At 32.2% G+C, this 27,262-nt stretch overlaps 1 protein-coding gene across 1 annotated transcript; it reads right to left on the bottom strand.

Annotated features, from left to right (window-relative positions):
• Positions 1-453: 453 nt before the first annotated feature.
• On the bottom strand, positions 454-23,442 carry LOC106473330 (muscarinic acetylcholine receptor DM1-like). Its single transcript, XM_022401783.1, has 2 exons — positions 23,065-23,442; positions 454-2,550 (listed from the first exon to the last, which is right to left on the bottom strand). Exon 2 carries the CDS (start codon positions 2,372-2,374, stop codon positions 647-649), a length of 1,728 nt encoding a protein of 575 aa, XP_022257491.1. The 5' UTR covers positions 2,375-2,550; positions 23,065-23,442; the 3' UTR covers positions 454-646.
• Between the last annotated feature and the right edge of the window lie 3,820 nt (positions 23,443-27,262).

The raw sequence follows: 27,262 nt of genomic DNA, 5'->3' as shown, positions 1-27,262 counted from the left end.
CACCAAGCAAGCTGCCCATTTCAAACCATTGTTCTAAGTTTGCTTCTATATCATTGACGTGTTAATTACAAATTTCTTGCGCGAAACACTGACTGGAATTTATTTTCCTTAAAATGAAAGCAAAACTAAAAACAGGCAACTTCGTTATAAAAACAACACAATATCGTGTGTAACAGTTAGAGATGGAAAAACACAGTAAAAGAATTATCAGAAGTCTTGATATTGGAGAAACTAGTTTCAACACAATCGTGTGTCCTCTTCATTCTCGCGTTGTTTTTCGTCGTTTCTTTAAAATATATTTATTAAATGTACAATCTAGTATTAGGAGATCGTAACTAAGTGTTGTCAAACAAACAAAACGAAGTAAGTTGTAGATATACGTAAAGTTTTAATTACTTATTTTACAAATACTTGTTTAAGTTAATTCTTTCAAAAGCACATTTATTTGTTATTTTATAATTATTTGGAAAATTGCATAAACAGACAATTTTCATTTGGGCCAAGTAACACTAGTTAAAGAACTTCCATAAAATGAACAATAGGAAAAAAAACAGAATCTGATTGACTAACTCTATAAACAAGCTATGTCAGGATACGTATTTCAACGGAATTATCACCTGTTAGTCATATTTTCCTTTTTATTATATCATTTACATGATAAAATACGAATATAAGTTCTTCTAAAATTAGCGTTACAGAGAGCATAACACATTGGATTAATTGTACTATTTATGTAACATAAATAATAAGCAAAGTTCCACAAACCTTCTGGAATACAATCATTGTCAGCATATGGAGACAGAGTTTTCACTAAAACTAGCACATTGTACGGTGTCCATGTTACAATGAATGCCAGTAAGATAGAACTTAAAGTCTTAGCTGCTTTCTTTTCTTGTTTTCTCTCTTGTTGCTTTCGTTTTTTCATAGGCACTCGATGCTTTGCTATTTGTTTGTGAATAATTTTCGTGTTTAGCGAGAAACGAATTGTTTCAAGTGCTGATTCTGAGACACACAAAGCGTTTGGTCTCAATCCCAGACTGGCTGGACGCTGAGCGGTTAGAATTTCCAGGCTTTCAGAGGCACGAACTGGTTGCGCGCTAATTTTGGCCTTTTCACCTTCTTCTAGAATCATCTTGATGGACGCCTTAGACTCACCCTCGCCTTCTACAGATGACTGGGTAGGGAGTCGAATGAGGATGATATAGATTGCTTCTGATGAAAAGGAACGATGTGATGACGGGAGATCGGATAAAGCAGTCGTACTTTCAGATCTGCGAGGTCTATTTTGATCAATAAGAGTAAATCCTCTATCTCCACAACGTAAAACTTGTTGGCAAGGCTGAAATGTTAATGATGTAGTACGTGATGATCGAACTGGGGTTTCTGTAGAAGAAAGTGTAACAGTTCCCGGTGATTCGTGACTAGTGCTGTTCTCATCTTGACCATCTGGATCTCGATCGATCTTACACCAGGTCATCAAGAGTTCTTTAATATTCTGTGGGCGAGATTTTTCTTGAGGGTAGATAGGTGGCTCGACACAAATAGAAGTTGAAACATAATTAGCTTTAATAGCTATGCATGAGTCACTTCGTGCTCGTTGACATCCATCTTCTTCTCCAGGGTAGTCGCTAGATGACGATTTTCTTCTGACATCCTTTTGTCCAGCTTGAAGATGAGTTAAATCCTTTTTACGCTGCTCTGTTTCCTTCCAGATTCGCCAGTAAAGTACACACATCACAGTTACAGGTAGATAGAAAGCAGCAATGGCTGTACCGAAGGTGATGTAAAGGTTGGTCTCGAGAAACTGAATGAAACACTCATCTTCTGGCACTTTTCTCTGACCTTCTATATAGGGCCATGAATAAATCCAAGGTGGCCACAAGACAAGAGATATAACCCAAGCACAAGCGATCATGAAAGCTGCACGTTTTGTTGTTCTTCTTGCTCGGTAAGTCAAAGGTCGTGTAACAGAAAAGTACCTGTCAAAACTAATTATTAGCAGATTTAGAACAGAAGCATTGCTGTTCAGATAGTCAAAAGCTAACCAAGTATCACAAATCATTGATCCTAGTGGCCAGAAGCCTAACAGAGTGTACATGGTGAACAAGGGCATGGAAACGAGTCCAATCCAGAGATCTGCAATTGCTAGGCTAAGCAAAAAGTAATTACTGATGGTCTGAAGTTGTTTATCCATTTTAAAAGATATCATAACCATTATATTCCCCACCACAGTGCCTAGGCTTAAAATTCCAGTTACAATAGCAATTAAAATAACTTCTGACACTGAATAGGAAGCTTTGTCTATAGAGCCGGAAACTCCAAAACTAAATTCAGTAATGTTGGAAAACCAAGATACATTACTGTCAGAGTACATGCCAGGAGTCTCGGAATGTTAGAGGATTGAAAGATCAAGTTTGTTTTATGAATATCTAACCAACTGTTACGCTGATCCCTGGTTAAATGAAGAACACTGAAAACATGGTCTTTTCTCAAAGTTCAACAGTTTGTTCAGAGCTGAATGGCCTTTCGTCGACATCATCAAAATCTCTTCTGAAACAAAAATATGTTATATCTCATTTCTATAGACATTTTAGAACACTGGAATATTTCATAATATTCTCCGCCCAATAAGAAGAAAGTGATTTTAAAGATATTTACCATTTTTGATGTATTTATATCTACAGTATTTGTACATTGGGAAAACAATAAAATAAGGAAAGAGAAAGTGTAGTTATTTTATGAAAGTAGTCTACATATATCAGGAAGATAAATAATATTGGGGAAAATAATGAAAATATACTGTATTTCATGAGACACCTAAACAATGTATACCAAGAATATAATCACACATTGTTGGGAAAATAATTAGATTATGTTGAATAATTATTGTTTTTTTAGAGCAAATTTACACAACAAGTTATCTGTGGTCTGTCCAATTAAGGGAACGTACCCCCAAGTTTTAGCGTTGTAAGTCCGTAAACTTACCGCTGAATCACTGGGGGATATTAGGCAATGGAATATGAATTATAGTTCATGATACACATAGTTTACGTATACCAGAAAGATAATCAAATATTGTATGGAAAATAATTAAAGATAAAATAAGGTTCATTTAGGTCTCTAATTCACGTCTGTCGAGATAAGAATATTAAATATTGAATAATAACGAGTTAAGTGGACAATACAGTTTAATGAACAACAATAAAAACTATTAATCAGATAAATTACTTTACTCCAATACAAATATATTAGAATTTGTATAGCAGAAACTGAAATCATAATAAAATGACTTGCGTACTCATGTGATTTGTGTAAAATATATGAGATTATTTATGAATTATTAATAGTTATGGAAGCATATTAAGGTATGCTGTACATAATAAACACATGGTATGATATGAGACTATTATATTTAATTAAAGAAGAGTTGAAGTGTGTTAAACTATGTTGTAGATGAGGTAACAATTGACCTGGAGTTATATATATATTCACAACCTCTGTTTGTGTGTTAAAGTATATAGCTAGTGTGTTGGTGTTTACTTACTTATATAAAGGTTCATACTACCCTAAAAACGTTTGTCTGCTGTTTGAGTTATTAATAAACCTTAAACTAACTACTGTATTACATATTTTTCTTCTTCGTGGAATAACACGTTTAATTTGTTATAAAAAAACGACTTCATCTTTTTACGTCCTATTTTTATAGAATGCTTAGAGAACAAATGATATTAATTAATGCAACGTGTTATGAAATATGGAAACACTTGATTTTTAGTTAAACCAATAAAGGCTTTAGGGATTTATAATATTTCTACAGCACTTTGCTTATCTACTGTTGTTGATAGCCCACTAGTGGGTCAGCGGTAAGTGTGCGAACTAACAATGATAAAATCAGAGGTTCGATTCCTTGAGGTGGACAGAGTGTAGGTAACCCACTGAACTAAGAAATGAACAACCACAATCTGTTGCTGTTAAGTGGTTTCTGTTATTGCGCTAAGAAAAGAACAACTACACCCAGTTGCAGATAATTGCGTTCTATCATTACGCTAAGAAAAAACAACTACATCCTGTTGCAGATAAGGGCGTTCTATCATTACCCTAAGAAAAAAACAACAACTACATCCTGTGCAGATAAGGGCGTTCTATCATTACGCTAAGAAAAAACAACAACTACATCATGTTGCAGATAAGGGCGTTCTATCATTACGCTAAGAAAAAAAAACAACTACATCCTGTTGCAGATAAGGGCGTTCTATCATTACGCTAAGAAAAGAACAACTACATCCTGTTGCAGATAAGGGCGTTCTATCATTACGCTAAGAAAAGAACAACTACATCCTGTTGCAGATAAGGGCGTTCTATCATTACGCTAAGAAAAGAACAACTACATCCTGTTGCAGATAATTGCGTTCTATCATTACGTTAAGAAAAGAACAACTACACCCTGTTGCAAATAAGGGCGTTCTATCATTGCACTAAGAAAAGAACAACTACACCCTGTTGCAGATAAGGGACTCTGTTGAAAATCACAGAACACTGATTTGTATAATTTTTAAGTGAAAAGATAAGTTATGTTACCCTAACAGTTTCAAATTCTATGTGTGGAAATATCTGCTTTGAAATAGTCGATAAACTAATTTTTCTGAGTCTATACTAACTGAAATCTTACATGTTATTTTGCATTGAATCATTTATTAATTTATTTAGTGACGTGTTTTTTAATACGATGTATGATATTAATTCAGACTGTTTTCACACATTTGATAGTCAATTTAGTTAAGCTATTCAAGTGCATGATATGTTTTGTATAGTTTCTAAAATAAAGAAACTTTCATAAGTTTGGAGAATGCCCGTATGTTTCATTTATGGTAATATATTCTATTTGAATATAACAATTATATAACACGCTATAACAATTATATACCGCATGTATTATTATATTGGACTGTAAGTCCGTATTTTATAAACTAAAGTGTTTTGGTAAATAGCATATTAATATATGTTTTAATGTGTGTGGTACTTAAGTATTATATTTTACTTACATATACTAAAGATAGTCTATTAGTCTATGATGAGAAGTGAATTTCATATAAAAAAATCACAGAACATTGATTTGTAGCTGATGATTTTTATATATTTGATTACACAGGCTTGCTGTGGTTTTATTGTTTTGAAATTTGTACATTTTCTACAGTAATTCCTATATGCTGAATCCGAAAATGATATCCATTTTTCACAAAACGGCATAACGCAATCCATAAAAGAAAGGCCTACAACACGTAGTTTTGAGACTAAAAGACTCAAATTTAAAAAAAAAAATCAGGATGAATGAGGATGCATATTCGTTTGACATCAATTTTCTTCAGTTTGTTTGTACTTTTCTAAACAAACATAATAATAAAAAATGTTCATTGTGGTAAACGAAATGTAAATTTGATCTAAGTAAGTTTTCTTTCTTTCTGATTTGAAAACATTCTCAAGTGATAGAAAAAATGAATATTATTTGCGAAATCTGCGTAGCTGAATTATAGAAAACCCGTTATTAAAACCAAAACACTTTTTATGAAGTTTAAATTCGCAGGCCTGTGTTATCTACCTATAAAGTGTAAATGAAAGATAATTCATGTTACGATAACAATTTTAAAATCCACGTGAGAAAATATCTGTCGAAGAATAATCTCTGGATTTATAACTAAAAGTTCTTTTACGATTACGATTTTCAACTCTTTTTCGGTATTGTTTATTTGTGAAACAAGTAATTGATGCTTTGGTAAACTAAAAAGTTTAAATAGTATAATGAACATAAAGTTAAGATTTTGCACTGATTTTTAGGTGAAAAAGATAATACATGTTACCGTAACATTGTTTCAAAAATCTGTGACAGTTTTGAAAAATTATGTTTTCTGAGTCCGAAACCCTAAGGAAAAATATAACAAATAAAAATTAGACTGTTTGTTGACTGTGTGTTTGTACTTGTGAACGAGTTTGTCAACACTATGTGGAAATGATAACTCTGTTACCACACATGTACATAATTGGTTGTATTGTACTATAAAACCTCATACATTTTACATGTTTATATAGTCTAAGTAATTATCATAAATTTGAACTGAATCAATCTTTCATTTTGAAAATTATTTTCAGCCGATGACACAGTCTGAACTTCTGATGGTATGTTGTGCACAGAATCTAGTATAATGTATGAAATAATTGTATGCTAACTGAAATGTCCAACCAAATATTGAGAATGTACATTTAGTGTTTTGTATCACTATGTAAAGTGAAAGAACTATGTTTACTGACTTTTTAAATCATTGACATACAGAAACTCCAGTTAAAGTATGGTGAACATTAAATGTATGTATAATATATATATATGATTATGTAGAGTTTGGACATTTATTTTCAATATTAAGTATAATGTAAATACACAGATAGCAATAATGTATTATAACTGACTTTTCTTTTATGCGAAACAGACTTGGCCAACTTGGAAGTGACCTTTTCTCATTAGTCACATGTTGGTCAACAACCTTTCTATACCTTCTTTTTCTCTATCTACTTTTCCCACATGACGTGCATTGTATTTCTTAACAGACAAAGATTAGCTAGTCAGTGGTGTGTGTGTGTGTGTGATACTTCATAATAGTGTTTAGAAAGTTTCAATGTTTTATGAAATTTTAATACAAAATGGATGGATAAATAGTAAGTCATTCATTTATTAAATTTATTTGTAGCAAAATTAATTAGCCTCATTCAACTATTGGATGATATGTATGTTAGTTTGTTTATAGTTAAGTGCAAAGCTACACAATGGGATATGGGTTTTTAGCATCGTAAGTCCGCAGACATGCCGTTGTGTCACTGGGGGCATCTAGGAAAATACAAAAAATCTAAGACTATAGTAATAGAAATAATAACCTAGTTAGTTTATTTTATCCAAATATAAGATATTTGCTTATTATGAAAAATATACATCATTAAATTATCAATACATGATAAGTTGTTAGATAAAATAAATATCAAATAGAAAATAATCACAAAAATATATCTTCAACTAAATATAAATTCATGTATTGTTGTTTGTTTGTAGTTAAGCACAAAGCTATACATTGGGATATCTGTGCTCTGCCCACCACGGGTATCGAAAACCAATTTCTAGCGGTATGAGTGCCACCAAGGGACATCCATGTATCAACCTTATACTTTTGAATTCTAGAGATACGTCACATCTAGAATTTTTCAAAGGAGGAAATAGATATCTATATAAGTTAGAAAATAATTTTGACGATATAATGTATATCATAGACATGTGATCATTGCAAAGAATGCTTTACAGTTTCAAGTGCCACAAACCCTGAGAAAACTTCTATATGTACGGAGCAGGTATAATGCCATGGTATTTGTGTAATAATAACGTTTTTCTTATTCAACCGAAAACCTGTATTCTACAAAAAATTGTCATTATGTTTTAGATTAATAAAACAAAATAATTTGAAACTTTGTTACTGAAACCAAACTCCGAGGTGTAGCAAACAAGAATAAAAACTATTGGTGGTAACCAACCCACAAGATGTAGCCCAAACAGGAATAAAACTATTGACAGTAATAACCCACGGGGTCGAGCGTGACCCAGTAGTTAGAGTACCGCACTTGCATCTTCGTGTACTGTTAATGTAGAAAATAGAATAGTAATAGTAAAATAAAAAATCGCTCTTCATACAAAAACGATGGGTGCTTTATAAGGTTGACGATCAGATTTCACGATTGCTGAAAAAAAATCAAAATTTGTACGTATTATTATTATTAACAATATTATTTCACAAGCCTACAGCAAAATCGAAAACACGAAGCTTTATTTAAAGCGATGTCTTATATGTATTTCTTTCTTTGAAAATGCTGATTTTCTACTGGTTAAATTTTATACGTGCTTAGTGAGATTGTGTCTTACTCGAGGCATATACTTGCCCATTGCTTTACATTAAAATAGCCAACATACAAGATAATTGGAAACTGAGAATTTAAAATTAAAAATAGGAATTGCAAAAAAAGTAAGAAAATTAACAAACCAAAATATCAAACTAGTTAGTTTGAACTATGAACCATAGATTGGTATTAAGAAACCAAAATATAAAAATAGTTAGTTTGAACTATGAACCATAGATTGGCATTAAGAAACCAAAATATAAAAATAGTTAGTTTGAACTTTGAACTATAGAATGACATTAACACACCAAAATATCAAACTAGTTAGTTTGAACTATGAACCATAGATTGGTATTAAGAAACCAAAATATCAAACTAGTTAGTTTGAACTATGAACCATAGATTGGCATTAAGAAACCAAAATATAAAAATAGTTAGTTTGAACTATGAACCATAGATTGGCATTAAGAAACCAAAATATAAAAATAGTTAGTTTGAACTTTGAACTATAGAATGACATTAACACACCAAAATATCAAACTAGTTAGTTTGAACTATGAATCATAGATTGACATTAACAAACCGGAATATGAAACTAGTAAGAATGACTAAACAATACTACGAACGTTAACAAATGAGTATATAAATTATATTACAGTTATATCTAAAATAGTAAAAAAACTGCGAAAATTGGGCCTTATTTATTTTATTTTACTTGTTTGAATAAAAGTTTTATTTTAGGTTGTTATTGGAGAGTCTAAAATTATAACAAAATTAACTCCTCACAACATCAGAGTTTCATTCAACTCCAAGTACCTTTTCACAACTTTAACTTTGTTTCTTTTCAACTTTGGTCTGTTGCAGTATTTTACAGCTTACTTTAAAAATGATACAATTTCAACTTTGGCAATTTTAGTGTTTTATAATTTATCAAAAATCAGCATTTCTCCACCTTACACTATTTTGGAACGTTTAATAGCTTTTAAAACATCAGTTTCTCAATCTTATAATGCGTGGCAATAAATAACAGCAGTTTGCTTTACAGTAATTAAAAGTTTCTCAAACATCAGTGATTCTCAACTTTATGATGCTTTGCTTTTCAAACACCAGTGTTTGTCAGCCTTTGCTTCATAATAATTTAAAGCTTCTCAAACATCAGTCTTTCAATCCTATAATGCTTTGCAATGATTAACAGTTTCTTTGTATGTTTTCAACGTTATCATGTTTTACAATGTTTAACAGCTAATCAAGACATCGGTTTCTCAACTTGTGTTTTGCAATGTTTAACAACTGAACATATTTTAGTTTTTCATCAGCATTGTGATTGCTTCAAGTCTCTAACACTTCTTATGTTTAATGTAATTTGTGGGTATCACATTAGTCATTAAACCACTTTAGAATTATGAATTCTATACTTTTATATCTTTATTAAATTATATGCAGTAAAAATTGAATATTTATATTAAACTTAAAAGACGTGTAGAGCAGCTAATTTTTCATTAAAGTCTAATGTTGTTTGTTTATCGTTATTAGTGAAACGCTTCACAATGGCCTAGTTTCTGCTTAACCTCTACCTGCAAGTTATTGTACACTACAATCGTTCTTTTATTTATTGTATTTCATTTACTATTCATAGAGGTTATAAAAAGGGAATTTAATCATTAAAATCAGTTCTCACTTACATTCCTGCAGAATAAAAGAACAATATTTCTCCTCTCATTTATTGACTGGCTCCCCAGTGGCACAACGGTATGTCTGCGGACTTACAACGCTAGAATCCGGGTTTCGATACCCGTGGTGGGCAGAGCACAGATAGCCCATAATGTAGTTTTGTGCTTAATTACAAAGAAACAAACAAACTTATTGACTGATTGTTTTTCGAAGTTAAGGTACGTTTTATACAGGAACGTAAGGAAACGAAAATATGAAAAATGATTTTAGCCGTTGAAACTTCCAAACATCAATGATAATTTTTTATTAAAATTTAGGATTTTTGCTTGTGTTAAGAATTTTTGAAACTTCAATCGATAAATTTATAATAGTGATAAGGAATTTCTTAGAGTAAAAAAAAAACACATCTTTCGCAAATTTTTTTTAATTAACTGAAATATTTAAATAATTTCAAGCTAACTATAATTACAGACATTTTCCGATATTCGTAAAATATTAGGTTCAGTAAAAGAGACTTCCTAGCAATAACAAATGCAATTGTTCAAGCGATAATCAAGCGTTTCTATTTACCCATATTTCGGATTTCTAGTGAACATTATGTTGCGTTGTAGCCATTAATATTATATCACTTATGCAAATTATTTTTAAATAACGATATGTCAGTATGTAGGTTTTAAGTATTTATATAGAAAATAGAATAAAACTAGAGCCACCACAGAGAGCACACGAACTGCTCTATACTCAACCAGAAGCTAGGATAAAACACAGCTACCAAACATGGTACACGAACTGTTCCATAGTTATCCAAAAGTTAGGACAAGACTAGAATTATTAAACCTAACACATAGACTGCCCATACTTAATCACAAACTATAATAATCAAAAATGGTACAAAAATTACGAAAATACTAGAATTATTAAATTATTAAATAATTGTTAATCAAAAATGGTACAAAAATTATCCAAAATTACGAAAAGACTAGAATTATTAAACCTAACACATAGACTGTCCATACTTAATCACAAACTATAATAATCAAACCTGGTACATGAATTATTCCCTAATTATCCAAAAGTTAGGAGAAGACAAGAATTATTAAACCTAACACATAGACTGTCCATACTTAATCACAAACTATAATAATCAAACACGGTACATAAATTGTCTATAGTTATCCACAAGCTACCATAAACCAAGAGTTACTAAATGTGGCACAGACATTCTCAGTTATATTTAAATAAGAAATTGCCAAACTAAAAAGGTTCAGTAGTATCCTTTTATTCATTAAGTTTAATAGATTTTAGCCGATACTTGTGTTTTATACAATAGCATTAATGAAAAAAGGAAACATGTGGCTATAAAATACGTCTTCTTATGTATTAATTTGTTTATTTAAACGAGGAAAACGACCAGTAAAATATTTGCAAGTTTACAAAATGACTTTGACAGTTATCTGCTCTTAAACAATTTCACTGTACGTTTGTAATTTGTTTTTCACTTGACTCTTATTACTTCGAACTGATGAAACAGTCTTGAAAGACGGAAAGCGAATCAGTTTTCATATTATACAAAATTATGTAAGTTTGTATTTTGCACCTAGTTAATAAAATAAGTAGAACAAGTCTTTCCTTCATCTATTCAAAAACTAGGATATAACTGAATTCACCGGAACTACCACGTGTTTTGTTCTGAATTTACACCAAAACTAAAATAATAAAAGGTGGAACGTTTTCTGGATTCTACCAATACTATTGTGACAATAAAAAATATGTTTACATGTGCGTATATAAACCAATAACAATAATACTTTGCAAAACATGTATTGAAGGGCGATAAAATGTGCTACATGTTCAAAGTTATTTCATGTTAAAGACGCCAGTTTCCTTACGTAATTCATACTTAGTTTTAGATTTCAGTCTAAAGGAATCATTCGTCCCTTGTTCTAAGTAATGCAGTAAGTTTTTTTATGTTCTATAAATTCCTATTTATGCAAGATCTGAAAGAAAGGAAGACATCACTAGGTGTGAAGTCTCCGTTGATGAAATTGTGGTATTCTCGGATTGAAGCGATTTACCTCAGAGTAGCCTGCAGGAACTGCAGAAACAAGAGGATTGACTAGATATTACATTATAAAGCAGTACCTATATTTTCTATGTGTTTGAATGAGTTTTTACATTAAAGAAAGAGACTAAATAGAGGTTGTAAACAACCACAACCTTGATTAAAACCACGGATCGTATGTTTGTGTGATCTACTGGCGAGAGAGATAAAGAAATTTCTAATAAAACCTATTCATAGCCTATATAACAATCTATATCAAAAGGCAATATCTATGTTGAATCTCAATAGATATATCGATTTCAATAAAACCTATAATCTGGAATCTCAAAACACAATCTATCTGGAATGTATCATAAAGAATGAAAGCATCATAATATATACAAGGTTCTCTCACCCCAGGCACACGTGACTGAGGGACACACTTATATTAACAAGGAATTTCACACCCTTGGGCAATCACGAAGTTCAATACTAGGGCAAACCACTGCTGTTATTCATAGCACCATTTAGTATAATGGAAAACAACTTTGGTTACTCATCCAGTCTCATGATTAACTTTGAATGAAAATACTAAAAATCTTTTAGCATGTAAGGTGGTAAAAAATGCATGATATGCCTATATGTCACACTTCTCATCTCCTTCTTTCTAGGCCGACTGGGTTGTCCCTCATCTTAGACTTAAAACCATTCAAGATATAACTTTCAAACTGGTTAAGAATTCAACGTAATTTACCCCGTAAAAACACTTGTGTGACAGTGTAAGCAAACAACACAAGAAAGCCAACAATAGATAAGAACAAGATATTTACAACGTGATATAACACTGATCAAACTTCAGCAAAAAACTAACAATATGTATTACATAAATATAAGATCTCTTTACATTAAAGCTATAGTACAATAGGTCAGAGATACTTAACATAACCGTATTAAACAAAAAACTTACGTGACACTTAGCACTAAAATTTTTACAATTGTCTGAGTTATTTATCATAACCATATTAAATAAAAAGCTTAGATGTCACTTAGCATTAAAACCATCACCTGTACAATAGGTCAGAGCTACTTAGCATAACCGTATTAAACATAAATTTTAAAAATTAAAAGGGCAGGCATATAAAATGTTTATACTGTTTTATAATAAATATGAAATTATATTAAAAATTAAACTCTCGATTACGAAAATCACCTTGATGAAAATATAGAAGACGTTAATTACTCAAAGTCATCCTTGGCATATATATGTAACAGTTAAAAATGCTTCAGAATTTGTAGGTAAAACTAAAAAATTGACAGTTGAATAAGAAAGATTTGTTAGTATCGTTTGTTGTAAAGTCGTTATTTACAGAAGTTCCAGTAGAAGATACAATTAAGCGTTTTGGAAGTAAATCGTTAGAAAATATAATTCCAGTAGTTGAAATTATAGATATATTTAATTTAACAAAGGTATGTGTAAAGAATCCATTTTTCAAGTTAACAATAATATATGTAAACAAAATGAACGGTTAGTGTTGAGATCCCTATTTTTACCGTTGTTATGTGATTTATATACGGATGTATTTGAAACAATAACCATACATGTGCAACAATGTAAACCTGATATTTGGATAAAGTATGTACATTACACAGTTTAACACTATTTGAATGGCATAGAACCATCTATACAATTTACCTATGAAATTGAGAAAAACAATAGCTTGCCTTTCTTGGATGTATTAAGAAAACGAAATGTACAAAGTAATTTAGAAAAATCTGTTTATCGAAAACCTTTTTCTATTCTTAAGCTACCACACCAAGAATCAATCATATCATCTTAAATCACACAAAAAAATTCTGCGTTTTATACTGATGTTCACAGAATTTTGATGATATGTGTTAAATAAGAAGACAACAATAAATTTTTATTAACGAAATATATAACAGTCGAAAGAGGACTTAACCCGAATGTTATAGACAGAGCAGTTAAACTCATTAATGTTCTAATAATGGATCAAAATATTACTTTAAAACCTATAATCCAATTGAAAAAGGAAGGTTTAATTCTGTCATATGTTCCAGATTTAAATACTAGTTTATTCAAAGTCTCTTAAAAATATTTTACCCTATATTTCAAACGATAAATAAGAGAAACCATATTTTAGGTAATACTAAAGATAACAAGCAGTCAATGGAAAAAGCTGAAATTTATAAGTATTTATATTGGGCAGAAAAAAACATAATTTATAATATAGTTTAACAGAGCATAATGGATGTGTAGAAATTTTCAAAAATTTGGCCATAGTAGAACACGTACATAAAACATAACGTGCGGTATTACGGGGAAAATACAGCCAAAAGATTTGTGAATTTTGGGAAATAATGAACTGTAAAAAAGCTCATGCTTCATCAAATAGAGATGAAGATCCAGCGAATATCTGTATAAGAATGTGGTGGGACCTACCCTAAAGATTATGCATCATCAAATAGAGATGAAGATCCAGCGAATATCTGTATAAGAATGTGGTGGGACCTACCCTAGAGATTATGCAGAAATAGTAAACCTACACAAGTGACATGACCTAGCTAAGGAATAAATATGACACTAACCTTATTGAAATTCACTCCTGATGATTACGTTATAACGTCGAAACATGTAGACTCTTTGTAGAGCAAATTTTTAAGGTGCCATAGACTAGCCTGAATTAAAAATGTTTTAATTGTACACCCATTTTTACGTCCTGTGTTATTTATTATTTTATCATGAATGAAGATTCTTCTTATTACGAATGTATATGTTTGCATCAATTAATATCATATGTCAATAACTATAACAGATAAAGTTTCTTCATAATGTCAGAATTTCTCACTTGATAACATGTTCAAAGTTCCTTTTAAAGTGAGAATATACATGTTTTTGTCATTAAACACTGGTAAAGCTCCTTGTCATGTTTGAATGTACAAGTTTGTGTCAAATATCATAGTTCTTTGTGATGTACGGTTATACACATACTAAATATCATATCTATGTTCAATACTAGAAACAACATTTCTCTCCCTACTTCTTCAGATCGTTATGAAATGTCAACCAGATAAAGCAGGGATAACAGAATCAATCATGCGTAACAACTTACACCAACGCTAAAAAAATCAAAAATCAAGCATCAGTCTGGAAGATGACGACTATTAGTGCTGTATTAGTTATGTTAAATAACATATTTTACATATAAATGATATCCCCATGCATTTATCCCGCTTTAGACTATTTTTTTAACATAGGTGGTTGGTCTACTTCTCAAGCTAGAGAATGAATTATAGGTGAAATGTAATGTTTGTAATTTCTTTCGACATTACACAGTCTTATGGATGCTCATTGTTGTAAAATATGTTTTCCTATTTCTGTCACGTAAAATGTTTTTATATTCTAAATAAATATTTACTTACTAATCGCATGGATTGGTGGTTAAGGCGCTGAACTTGTAATCTATGTGTCGCGAGATCGAAACACGTCGCTGAACCTGCTCGCCCTTTCAGCCGTGGAGGCGTTAGAAGGTGACAGTTAATCTCACTATTCATTAAAATTATTCTAAGTCCGCTGTAGTAAAATCAAACTGAAAACAAAAAAGGAAAAACTTATAACACAAAAAGGTAAATAAATGGAAATGCTTTAATATTCGCATAATATCGAACCTAGTGATTTTATATTTTTTGCAACAAAAGGTTTGATACTACCAAGGGTTTTCAGACATACAACATTAAAAACGAGAATCAATAGATTGAAGTGTTTTGACTATATTTTTATTATTTTAATGTTTTTGAACAGTAGGGAGTTTTTAAGATAATTTTATGATTGTGTGAAGTCTAGAAGTTTCTTGAAAGTTTAGGCCTCTGTGGAATCTCGAAACTTCCAATAGTGTGTATAAAACTATTACTAGATCTACTTCCGCAGGGTTCCCGAAAGTGTTCTATTTCAAGAGTAAATAAAACCAAAATTAAGAGTAACAGAGTGTATAATTCATCTCGTGATTGATGGCATATGCACTTTTTTACTGACGTCACGACAGTACAAATAGCAACGTTAAGCGTCTCTTATGTCACATCATTTTAGTCTACTGACTGACTGCCTGCATATTATTGTATAGTGGTGCAAGAGGTTAAAACAGGTGATGCTGCCAGGCGGCCTTCAGCCCCCTTTCGGGGAAACAATATAATAGTGTCAGATTGAGTGAGTAAGATTTGGTTAACCAGTTCAGTATCAGTTAAAGAATCTTAATGATTTAGTGTCAGTTAATGAGTCTGTTTATCAGTGATCGAGTTAGAAAGTTAGTTAGTCAGCGTGTTTCTTATACCTCGATTAGCGAGGAAATTGTGCACGCAAATGAAGTGAGCTATTTTTGTCAGTTAGGCGTACACCAGTTTCGGATTTTGTTTAATGGTTCTTTGTTCTGTTACGTTTCTCACTGAATGTAGCCTGTATAAAATGTTCCTAAAGAAATAAATTCACAGTTATGTCAGAAATTCGGTTTTTCCGATTTACATTCCAGCAGTCACTTTAGCTACTAAGCGCAAACCTACCGCAGACTCTGAATGACTCACATTTGACTTTATCTAAACCTATTAACAAAGGACTTTCTCTCTCATTACAAAGAATATCACCTGTGGCTTCCAGTTCCTGGAGATCACCAACTTTGTTCCTGTGTCATTGGCTTCAACATAGTAAACTTTTCAGGACTCATACTACCTTCACTGTAAACCCCAGAAGCTACTGTTCAACATGACAAGCTAGAAATATTATCCCTTGTTTTTTAGAACCATCAATATTAACTTTACTGTAAGCCTTTTCCAGAAGCTACTGTTGAATATGACAAGCTGGAAATATCATTTCTTGTTCTTTAGATCCATCATTATCAGTTTTAACATGAATTAAAGTGGCATACATCTTTCTAAGCCCACTGAAAAGTCGTATAAAGACCAACAAAGCTGCTTCACATCATATATAATCATTGCAAGATTGATAAAACACTTTAAGTTTTCCATTAGAAAATATCATCCCAAGTCGAAGAAATTGAAGGGATGTTGCAAGTTTCGAACACAGGTTGACATCTCTAACAACTATACATTCATACTGACTGCTTCAGATAGCAAAGCAAATAAACTTGAAGAACACAAAGGCAAAACTGAAATGTGTAAGAGATCGTATTGTCAAATATGGCCCAGCAGCACCTAATTAGTCCATAACCATTGTTTTTCTCAAGATGTTTTGTCTGTTGCTTCATCAGCCTCTGGTGCATTACAGCCAATGTAAACATCATTTATTGTTCCTCGTGAGCTATAAAAGCAAAACTTAAAATCAACAGCTGCTTCATACTGGTTGTAGAAATATCAGGATTGAAGGATCTATAACCGGAGCTTATTTGGGATGTGCTTCAAAAATCTGCATCAAATTTGTGGAGATCATTGAATTTACCACATATCCCAGACTCTCCTATTACTTTCATCACCTTGACCAAGAATTTGAAAACATTATTTTTGGGTAATGTAGTTGTTCAATGGAAATAAACATTTTGAAGTACAACTGGCATCTGGTCATGAATTTGACCTTCATTATTTGTCTTTGTTTTCCAAGCCAGTAAGCAGTAACCTATTACTGGTTAAAGGATTACCAATAATACAATACAATACTTTATTAAGTACTAATCAGGAGAATCTGAAGCAGATATATCCATCTCTATAATGGACTCTGAAAAACCTCCTCCACTGAAGAATTTGTCCCAGTTCATCACAGTCCAAGACTGAGAGTGTTTATATTTTATTAATGGGAAAAACATGGGAGTTCCACGTGGCACTAGGTAGCTAACAGCTGGGTAAATATTTGTCAGCCACACATGTACATCTTTCGGTAAAATAAAAAAGGAATTCTATGTTGTGACATTTGCTTTTCATCAGACTAATACACAAACATTCAGACTAAGACTACACTTAAGGATAGTTTGCAGCAGGCAGTATGGTGCAATTTCATTTATTATAGTATTTTGTGGCACATGCTGCAGTTCTTCCTGAAATAGTAATGGTGATATCAAGCTGTTCACATGGCAAGCTACAGAAAACAGCTGAGCCAAAGGTTATTTCCATATAGACTGGCGAACAGATGAGGTAATCCAGCGGGATCTGCGATGCAGTGGGGTTATGATTATTTCTTATATGGCATGAGTTAACACTGGAGTAATTAGAAGCCATTTAAAAACAATGAAAAGCTACTACCGTAAGTGTCAATTCTCAAAAAACATATATTCTTTGTTTTCAACTCTTCAGGAAATGCTGTCATTCTTTCAGGAGGACAAGAGGTTGTAACAGTATTTTCAACATTGCGAAAAGCTAGAATGACTCCTGGGCAGTTTTTAGTTTCTTCTCATGTTAACCTAACAGCAGCCATGCTTGTATTTGACAAATATGCTTTTTCTGAAAAATTCCCTCTTTAGTGGTTAACCAACTTACACTCTTCTTGTACTAATTCTGATACACATGTACTTGGCGATGGAAAACTAAAATTTGTTGGTGTTACACAGATTTTGCTTAAAGGATTAATTGGAGTCAACTCATTTAGATTTGGAAGAGCAAACATTGAAGTTGTACTCTGGCCAAGCAAATCAGCAATAAAGAACTTCAAAAACAAGGAATATATCCCCCATGTGGTGACCTTTTGTGACTGCATGTAAGAAAATGAGAACACTGTATTCTGTCACTTGGAAGGGATGATATCAGAAGAAAACTTTCGCTCTTTTGACTGACGTCGATAAAACACCTTCTACGGCCATGTCTGAGAAATTATTTATGATTCCTAGTGCTGACAGTAGAGTTTAAGTAAGAATGGTATTAAAACACCTTGAGAAAAATGTTGTGTATGGCACATCTCTGGAATGGAAAGCAAGGGGCTTGATATTTGTCATGATCTACTGAGTCTCACGATTTTTGCCAATTCCTTCCACATGGTTATAAATGTTCTTCAACTATACAATATTGATCTGCTAAGACAATGAACAGTCACAATAAAACACAATGGCTTCATTTGTTTCAATAGCTATAGGCCTCTGTGTGATCTCAAAGCTTACTGTAGCATTTAGAAAATTAGGACAGTATAAAGATACCAGACTGATCAAGTTATATTTAGTTAATCAGTTCAGTGTCAGTGAAAGAGTTTTAGGGACTAAGACTGCAATTTTTGATATTTTCGTCAGTAACTGAGTTGGTAAGTTATTTACTTAGTGTATCTTTTATTGATCCATTAGTGAAAACATTTTGCATGTAAGTAACATAAACTATATTTGTGACTTAAGCGGATATTAATTTTGGAATTTCTATTGAAATATTGTTGAGTTATAAACGTTATTAAAGAACCAAAGTGATTCAATTCTTTATTGTTAAATGGACTGGACTTCATATTATTTTTACTAAATGATATAAAAAAACCACACAACAATAGTTTAATTTTATACACATTTAGTTAACTTGTTGTTCAGATTCATATGATAGTGAGGTTTTATGAAGTTCATCCTTAAGTAAAGTCAAATGAAAAAATCTCGAAGTTTTTGCATCATACATTCAATAGTTACTCTTCGTATTTGTCTTGCAGTAAAATTAGTATATTATACAACTGATGATACAACTGTAACTAAATAAATAAAATTAAGTAAATTAGGGTTAAACAAATCAATTGAATAAAATGTAGGCGAATTTGTAAAAATAAAAAAAACAGTAAAGAAAAACCGACAACTAAAAAATAATTTAATAAGAAAAATTCAACATGCACGAAAAGTTTCATGAGTTCCACATAAAGCTACGTGGGAGATATCTGCACTAGTCGTCCCTAATATTGAAGTTACAGGTTAGAGGGAAGGCAAGCCACTGCCAATATTTGATTACTGTTCATCAACGAATAGCAAAAAAAAAAGTTATATCACACAAAACGGTAAATATTTAAAACAGATGTTTTACTGTTCATAATATTTCGTGCCACGATGCACTTCCTGTGGTGATTTTAAGCTTTGATGGAGCAAAAATGTTTGATATCGCAAAGGAGTATCAAATATAGAATATTCAAAATGAGCATCATACGATAGATCTATAGAATAATACATGTAAATCAGTATGGAATAAACATTTCGTGTAGCTTCACAAGAATTTCACTAAAGAAACTTTTGCAAATGTTTTTACATAATGAAATGTTTCTCATTAAATTTTCGTTTCAATCGTTAGTTTTGATTACTTTTACAAATGTGTCTGCATTACTCTCGGCTGAGTGATTTGAGTCGGATTTATTTAATTTCCTTTCTTCTATATTTACAGTTATGTCACCAGTTGTATGATATACAGATTTTATGACAGGATGAATACCAAGAGAATCTGTTTAAAGTATGATGCAAACAATTCAATATTTCTCTTCACTTATGAATATAATTGATGATGGACTTCGTAAACGCTCAGAATCATATGCATCTGTTGAATAACAACTAAAATATATGAAATTATTCATGGGATAAGATAATCAAGGACATTCCAGGCCAATATCAAAGTCGTCCAAATGCTGTGACCATTTCTTCTGAATGTAATAATTTCATGTATTCGCCATAGTTTATTAAATTTAAGGGTAGACCCAATAAAAAGTACCTCTATGGTTGAAATAATTCAAAGACGTTGCTTCGATTATTGGACACACATCAAACTGGTTTGTTAGTTATAAAAAAAGTTAAAGAAATTGTTTGTTTGTTTGTTATGGATTTCGCGCAAAGCTACACGAGGGATATCTGCGCTATCCGTCCCTAATTTAGCAGTGTAAGACTAGAGGGAAGGCAGCTAGTCATCATCACCCACCGCCAACTCTTGGGTTACTCCTTTACCAACGAATAGTGGGATTGACCGTCACATTATAACGCCCCCACGGCTGAAAGGGGAGCATGTTTGTGGGACTGGGATTCGAACCCGCGACCCACAGATTGCTAATCGAGCGCCCTAACCACCTGGTCATGCCGGGCCTATAGAGAAATAAATACAGTTTATTTGGACATATTATTTATCAAAGTTGGTTTTAAAATGTCCGTTTGTGTGATTAGAGCCATCATGGATATTCAGTTTTAGATAGCTATTTATGGAAGTTTTTGATATGCATGAAAATGACAAAATATTTCATTTTGTACATAGTGCCAAACCGTAGTTGTGTAAAGAATTGATTTACAGAGACCCACAGACGTTAGAAAGGCATAGGAAAAAGCAATAAGTTTTAAGGCTGCTTTTAATGCTAATTATACTTTTTAAAATGTTAAACAAGAAACAAAGAGATGAATTACTACATTCACGGATTCTAAACGTTGTCATATACCACATCAGAACATAACATTCGTCTATGAAGATAAACCCATAAAAATCATATCCCGAGATTTTATGTATGAAACAAGGTAATAGGTACATCATGTAAGTGTATAGATGAACAGCAGATTCCTACACTGGGATTTAGATGTTACTAGGTAGTAACCCATTTCTCAATCAGTGTACGACAGAGAAAATGGACCTCACTTTAATACGAAACAAAATGACTAGTACACAATCGATATCAAACAATCAAATAGTCAAATCGAGGCAGAGAGAACCAGGTATCCAGGTGTGGCCAATAACATGTGGAAGATAGTGAGATAAACACAAATAAAGCTTATGGATCTTCTAAAATACGATGGAATTATAAGAATAAGTTGGCTATCTAGTATATAAGAACTAAAATAGAGTGAAATAAGGAGATAATTTGCGTTTTAGATAACGATCATTGGCGTAAGTTATTATACTGCAATATTTATGTTTCGTGAACTATGAAAGCTTATGTCAAAAACGTATGGAAGACAAAAACTTTAAAATATACGCAGTTCTTGGTTGGGTAATTGACGAAAACAATCTACAACCTTCAATAACGTCACAGAAAAGGTTAAATGACTACCAATACATTTCAATGAAATCATTTCTAGATGAATTACCTCCAGATTCACTTGTCAAAAAAGGATTGGATTGAAAAAACAGGCTAAATTATGAACCAGACCTATGTACAGAAAGAGTTGAAAAAGAAACTTAAAATGTTATTAAATATGGGTATGATACATCCATTTTCTTTATCTTATCCTATTATGTGCTTAAAAAAAAGACAATGGTATAAGACTATATGTTGATTTTAAACAACTCTAAGAACATTATGATGGATAAATTTTCAGTACTCTTGGGACGAGACATCATTGATCAGTTATCAGAAGCCACAATATTCAGAGAAATTTATCTATTCAGTGAATATTGGCAAATCCGTATAAATGATTATGTCATTCTTAGAAAGAGCCTTTCATACAAAATTTGAACACTATGAATTCATTATGACACCGTTTGGATTAGTCATTTATGATATCTATGAATTGCGTATTCTAAGCCACTGCAGATCATTGCCTTTCTGGAAACTTTGATGACATTCCAGTATATCTTAAAGACATGGAGCATCGTAGTAGAGACTTATAATATGTTTTACGACTTTTGAAACTACATAATATGGAAGACTAACATAAAAGAAAGCCAGTAGTGCAAGTCAGACATTCCAGTTAGAAATGATGAAACTTACATTTTCAGACAGCCAATTCGTTTATATTACTGTTAAATATATTTCCCGGCCATTTTGAGAGTGGGGTGTTTTTACAAATCTAGCTCTACGTTGATATAGGCCTTATAAGATATTAAAAGTTATTACTCAGCATGTTATTTTGATAGATCTACCAAGCACTGGAAGATGACTCGAGTGTTCCATGTTCTCGAGTGTTTTATGTTATTAGTGGTGAGTAAAGGACTATACATCAAAGCCGAACAAAAAATAAAAAACTATTGTATCAAAAGAATAAAAAGCTATTATATGAAACAGTGAAAAGAAAGTACATAACTTGGTATAAATTAAACTTTTTTGCCTCCAAAAGTTCAAAGAAACTTCAAAAACACATTATGTTTTAGTTAGTTTCTTAATTTCCCTCTTATTCTTTTTAATGATAGAAATAAAATAAAACAATGAAAATGTAAAGCCTTTTATATCAATAAATACATTTAATGAACGTCAGAAAATGATGGAAAATATTTATAGCTAACTAGAAAAGAAAAACTTTGGTATTGGTACTAACTGGCAGCAAAAGACAACTAGGGAAACATTTTTCATTTTTTATGGAAATTTCCGATAAAATTTTGTCTTTTACAACCAGAATAAATTATGTAAAAGAAAAAATCAAGTAGGGATGCCAAAATAAATTGGCATTACAAAACAAATTTATCGTTACATTATGTATAGTTATATAGTATAGAAATATTAAAAGTCAGTACAGACATTTCCGTTTAGTATTTCAATTAGCATATTTTAATAACTATCTTACCTCATCTGTTAAAATTACTGCACTTTTTATAATTAAGACAAAAAGTACGGAAACAAATAACTTCTTTCTGTAATCTGTCCAAGTTCAGGGTATTACACATAGTACACTATTTTCAGTCGACGGAGCAGAATCATCGCGGTCGATAAGAAGAATAAGGCCTGCAACCTTATTCTTGATGGGAGAGAAGGCCACTCTCTGTCACTAGAGGCTACATCTGTGTTTACTTGCTTTCTGCCTGCCTCGGGTTTTGTCTAAAGAATCGTAAACTACAGAGCTAATCAGCTTGTTTATTTGGGAAGAGAAGGCGGGAGTAGTGTTTTTCAGACGTGGGTAGAATAAGCAACGTAAAGCTGCTAGAACACTGAACTATGTAAAGCAGAACCGAGCTATGAGGGAGTCTGGAGAAGATGAGAACACTAGAAATGACGTAGGTGCTACCGAGATCACGTGACCCTGTTTTTCTGCCCATAGTAATATTTCACCAAATTTATTATGAAATAATTACGAGTGTTTTACAATAATACACACTCAACGTACATTTAACAGATACTTAATTATTCACACTTCTACCTACAATAAATAAAAAATTACACGATTTACAATTTAATTACTAACCACTAACATCCGTTAATTTATTTAAGAAGGTTAATTACATAAGCAAAAATCGTTGAATTATATGATATGACCAAGAATATGAATACTATGTATGGCAGTGTTTAGAGACTACAATCAATTTATACACTTGTGGATTTTAATAAACCCACTTTTAGGATAAAGATGATATCTCGCGCCCCCCAGTGGCACAGCGGTATGTCTACGGACTTACAACGCTAGAAACCGGGTTTCGATATCCGTGGTGGGCAGAGCACAGATGGCCCCTTTGTGTAGCTTTGTGCGTAATTAAAAAAAAAGAAGATATCTCGCATAAATATTAAGAACACAAACAATGTGAAATACTCAAATTATCTTCTTATTGTAGTTTTACTTGTCCACCAAACACAGCTAAAACTAAAAGTGAAACTACTGCTCCTCTTTATCCTGGAAGTATACAAGTGAAACCAATGTCCTTTAATCATTTTGTAAATACGAAAACTACTGTCTTTTTATCGTTCTGCGGGTACAGAAACTAAAAGTAGTAAAATTACTGAACATTTTAAACACAAACTAAGTTACACAAACTCTAACTGTAAATAGTGTTCATATTGATATCAACATGTTACGAAAACTGAAACGAACTGATTTGTTTTCTTCAATTTTGTAAAGATACCGAAACAGATGATATTATATTTTCGTATCTGTAGATTATCGAAATATCAAAACCGCTGTTCGTTTATTTTCTTTGTTTGTTATGGACAAATACAGGAAAAATACTGTATTATTAAAATAGTGATTTTAAAATTATCTTTAAAATCAATATTAAGCTATTGTTGTTGTTTGTTATTAAGCACAAAGTTACACAAAGTGCTATCTGTGCTCTGCCCACCACGGATATTGAAACCCGGTTGATAGCAGTGTAAGTCCGCAGACATACCACTGTGCCAGTGGGTGGTTTAACTATTGGATGAAATTATTTTTATACATTTAGAGTACTCCTGAGCATGTCCTACATATTTTACTGTGAATTACAGACTGTGCTTGAAAACTTCAAAGCTTTCTAAAGCATAATTTCACCTCTTATTTTGAAAAGTCTTTTCTACACGTTTCCTGATGTAGTACATTCAAGTTCAATAGGCAATGTTCCGCTCAATGAGAAATTATTAACAGTATCTGACAACTTGCAATATCTTCCTTGACTTTTCTGCAAGAAAGACAAGTTATAATAAAAAAGTAAGGTCAATATAGTGTTTAAAATCATTTATGAAACCTATCACGAGCTCTTGAAGTTGTACTTGATGATATTATTTGACAGAAGTAGACTGAAAAAAATAAAAGGTATTGTTGAAAGTGAGGTGAGCGAATTGACAGAAGTAGACTGAAAACATTAAAAGGTATTTGTTGAAAGAGAGGTGAGCGAATTGACAGAATTAGACTGAAAAAAATAAAAGGTATTGTTGAAAGTGAGGTGAGCGAATTTACAGTAGACTGAAAACATTAAAAGATATTGTTGAAAGAGAGGTGAGCGAATTCACAGAATTAGACTAGAAAAAAAATAAAGGTATTGTTGAAAGTGAGGTGAGCGAATTGACAGTAGACTGAAAACATTAAAAGGTATTGTTGAAAGAGAGGTGAGCGAAGCTGGCACAGTGAATCTGTGAAATGCAATATAGGTGTTAATAAACTACTGAATTAGCTCTACAGCAGGTACCAGTTAAAAGACAGTCTTCGAACGTCAACAGACTAAATGCTCCATCATCTAAGACTGTTGCGCCTTTGGTCGTAGCCGTGCTGGTTTAGATGTTAAGCTGGCCATTTTTCGGGGTGAACCGCAATCACTTAATGGTAGATCGGCAAAATTTGCAGTGAACATTTGATGCCATAATAGTTGTATTCTCTACCGGATTCCACAGTTAGTAGAATGAGGAATGGAGTATAAAATACTCACTAGACGTTCTATTTTTATTTTGTTTTTGTTTTTACTTTTCGTGTTCAAATCAACACGATCTCTCTATGACAATACTGAGTTTTATTTTCAAGTCAACGTTACGGCTACAACATTGTTTAAATTACACGCTTGTTCTAAATTCAAACGTAATCTTTTAAGGTTTATGGATATTTAAAAAAAAACGTTCATTCACATCGAAAGGTAAAAAAGAGAAACATTTTTGTTTTTAGTGAACTTTAATTGCCTTGTAAAACTTGAGAGACAGATAGAGAGATGTGCATTTGGCTACATCGTGACCGTTCCAGTTTTTATTGCAAAAACACAATAATGGTTTGCATGTTTTTAATATACTATTGTTTCCAACATTTTATTTAACTAGCCATGAGAATCATATAATAAGCGTTGTGCTATTGTTTGAGATGTATAGGAACAACGATGGCATAGATTTTAGTAACTAAAAAAAAAATCACCCGGGCCACGTTTTTGCAGAGATACGTGGTTGGGGGCTACGTAGAAAACATGAATGCATGTGTGTGTATGTATGAATGTATCATTCTGTAGTAAAGAGTAACAGACTGTGCATAAGTAGACATAAATGTTTTGTTTTCCAGATCTTTGACAGAGGATGGGATATTCGTTTGTTTTCACTGAGTGATTTAAATCACAATTTAGTGTTAATCTCAATGACTTGGAGTTAATAATTGTGTGAAAATTGATGGAAATCAACAGAACGTACAAGTTAATGACTGTGTGAAAATTGATGGATTGTTTGTTTGTTGAAATTAAGTACAAAGCTACACAATGGGCTATCTGTGCTCTGCCCACCACGGGTATTGAAACCCGGATTTTAGCGTTGTAAGTCCGCAGACATGCCGCTGTGCCACTGGGGGGGGGGCAAAATTGATGGAAATCAACAGAATTTCAGCTAGTTTAATCTTTATATCATGTAGTTTTGAAACAAGCAAAAACACGTTATTTTCACTGAAATCAAATTAGTTTTCGTAATGAATAATTTTTCTGACAAGATTTACTTTAATAATACATCTCCGTGATTTCTTAATCTAAGGCAGTAGTGATTCGTCCACATTTTTGGATTAAATGAAAAAATATATAAAACCTTACTTTTCTAAATATTACTTTAACATACCACTTATACGGCTACTCTTTTGTTTCTTTGTTGTTAAGCGCAAAACTACACAATGGGCTATCTGTATTCTGCCCTCCGCGGGTATTGAAACCCAATTTCTAGCGTTTTATCTCCTCAGATTACCGCTTAGCAACTGAGGAGCACGAATACTCTTGACCGAATAGCGAGAGTGACTGTTACTTTCACAGAGTACTAGTGCCGTAAAGTGCGAAACGTGTTCAGCGACATGCAAGGTGAAGAGTTAAGAAAAACGTTACAATACTCACAAGAGACGAGCGCAATGATGCGAAGAGTTTGAAAATTGTGAAAAATAAATAAGAGTATTTTAAAAGAAACGCTTGAAACCTAGCCAGGATTTGCCAGAAATATATATTGTATGAAGAGCAAGTTACCGCTGGGATAGTTGAAAGAAAGAAGAAAAAATGCGAACATGGTTTTAACGTGTGAAAAAATGGTGCTTAACTTTTAAAAATGATATTGTAAGAAAATAATTTCAGCTTGATACAGGC

This window comes from Limulus polyphemus, unplaced genomic scaffold, assembly GCF_000517525.1.
Source record: "Limulus polyphemus unplaced genomic scaffold, Limulus_polyphemus-2.1.2 Scaffold6080, whole genome shotgun sequence".
NCBI lineage: Eukaryota > Metazoa > Arthropoda > Merostomata > Xiphosura > Limulidae > Limulus > Limulus polyphemus.
The sequence above is the reverse complement of the archived record's forward strand: the minus strand, read 5'-3'. Positions and strand labels throughout refer to the sequence as shown.

What these genes read in the sequence shown, in the direction of transcription:
- LOC106473330 (XM_022401783.1), bottom strand. Translation starts at nt 2,374, where the DNA reads ATGTACTCTGACAGTAATGTATCTTGGTTTTCCAACATTACTGAATTT.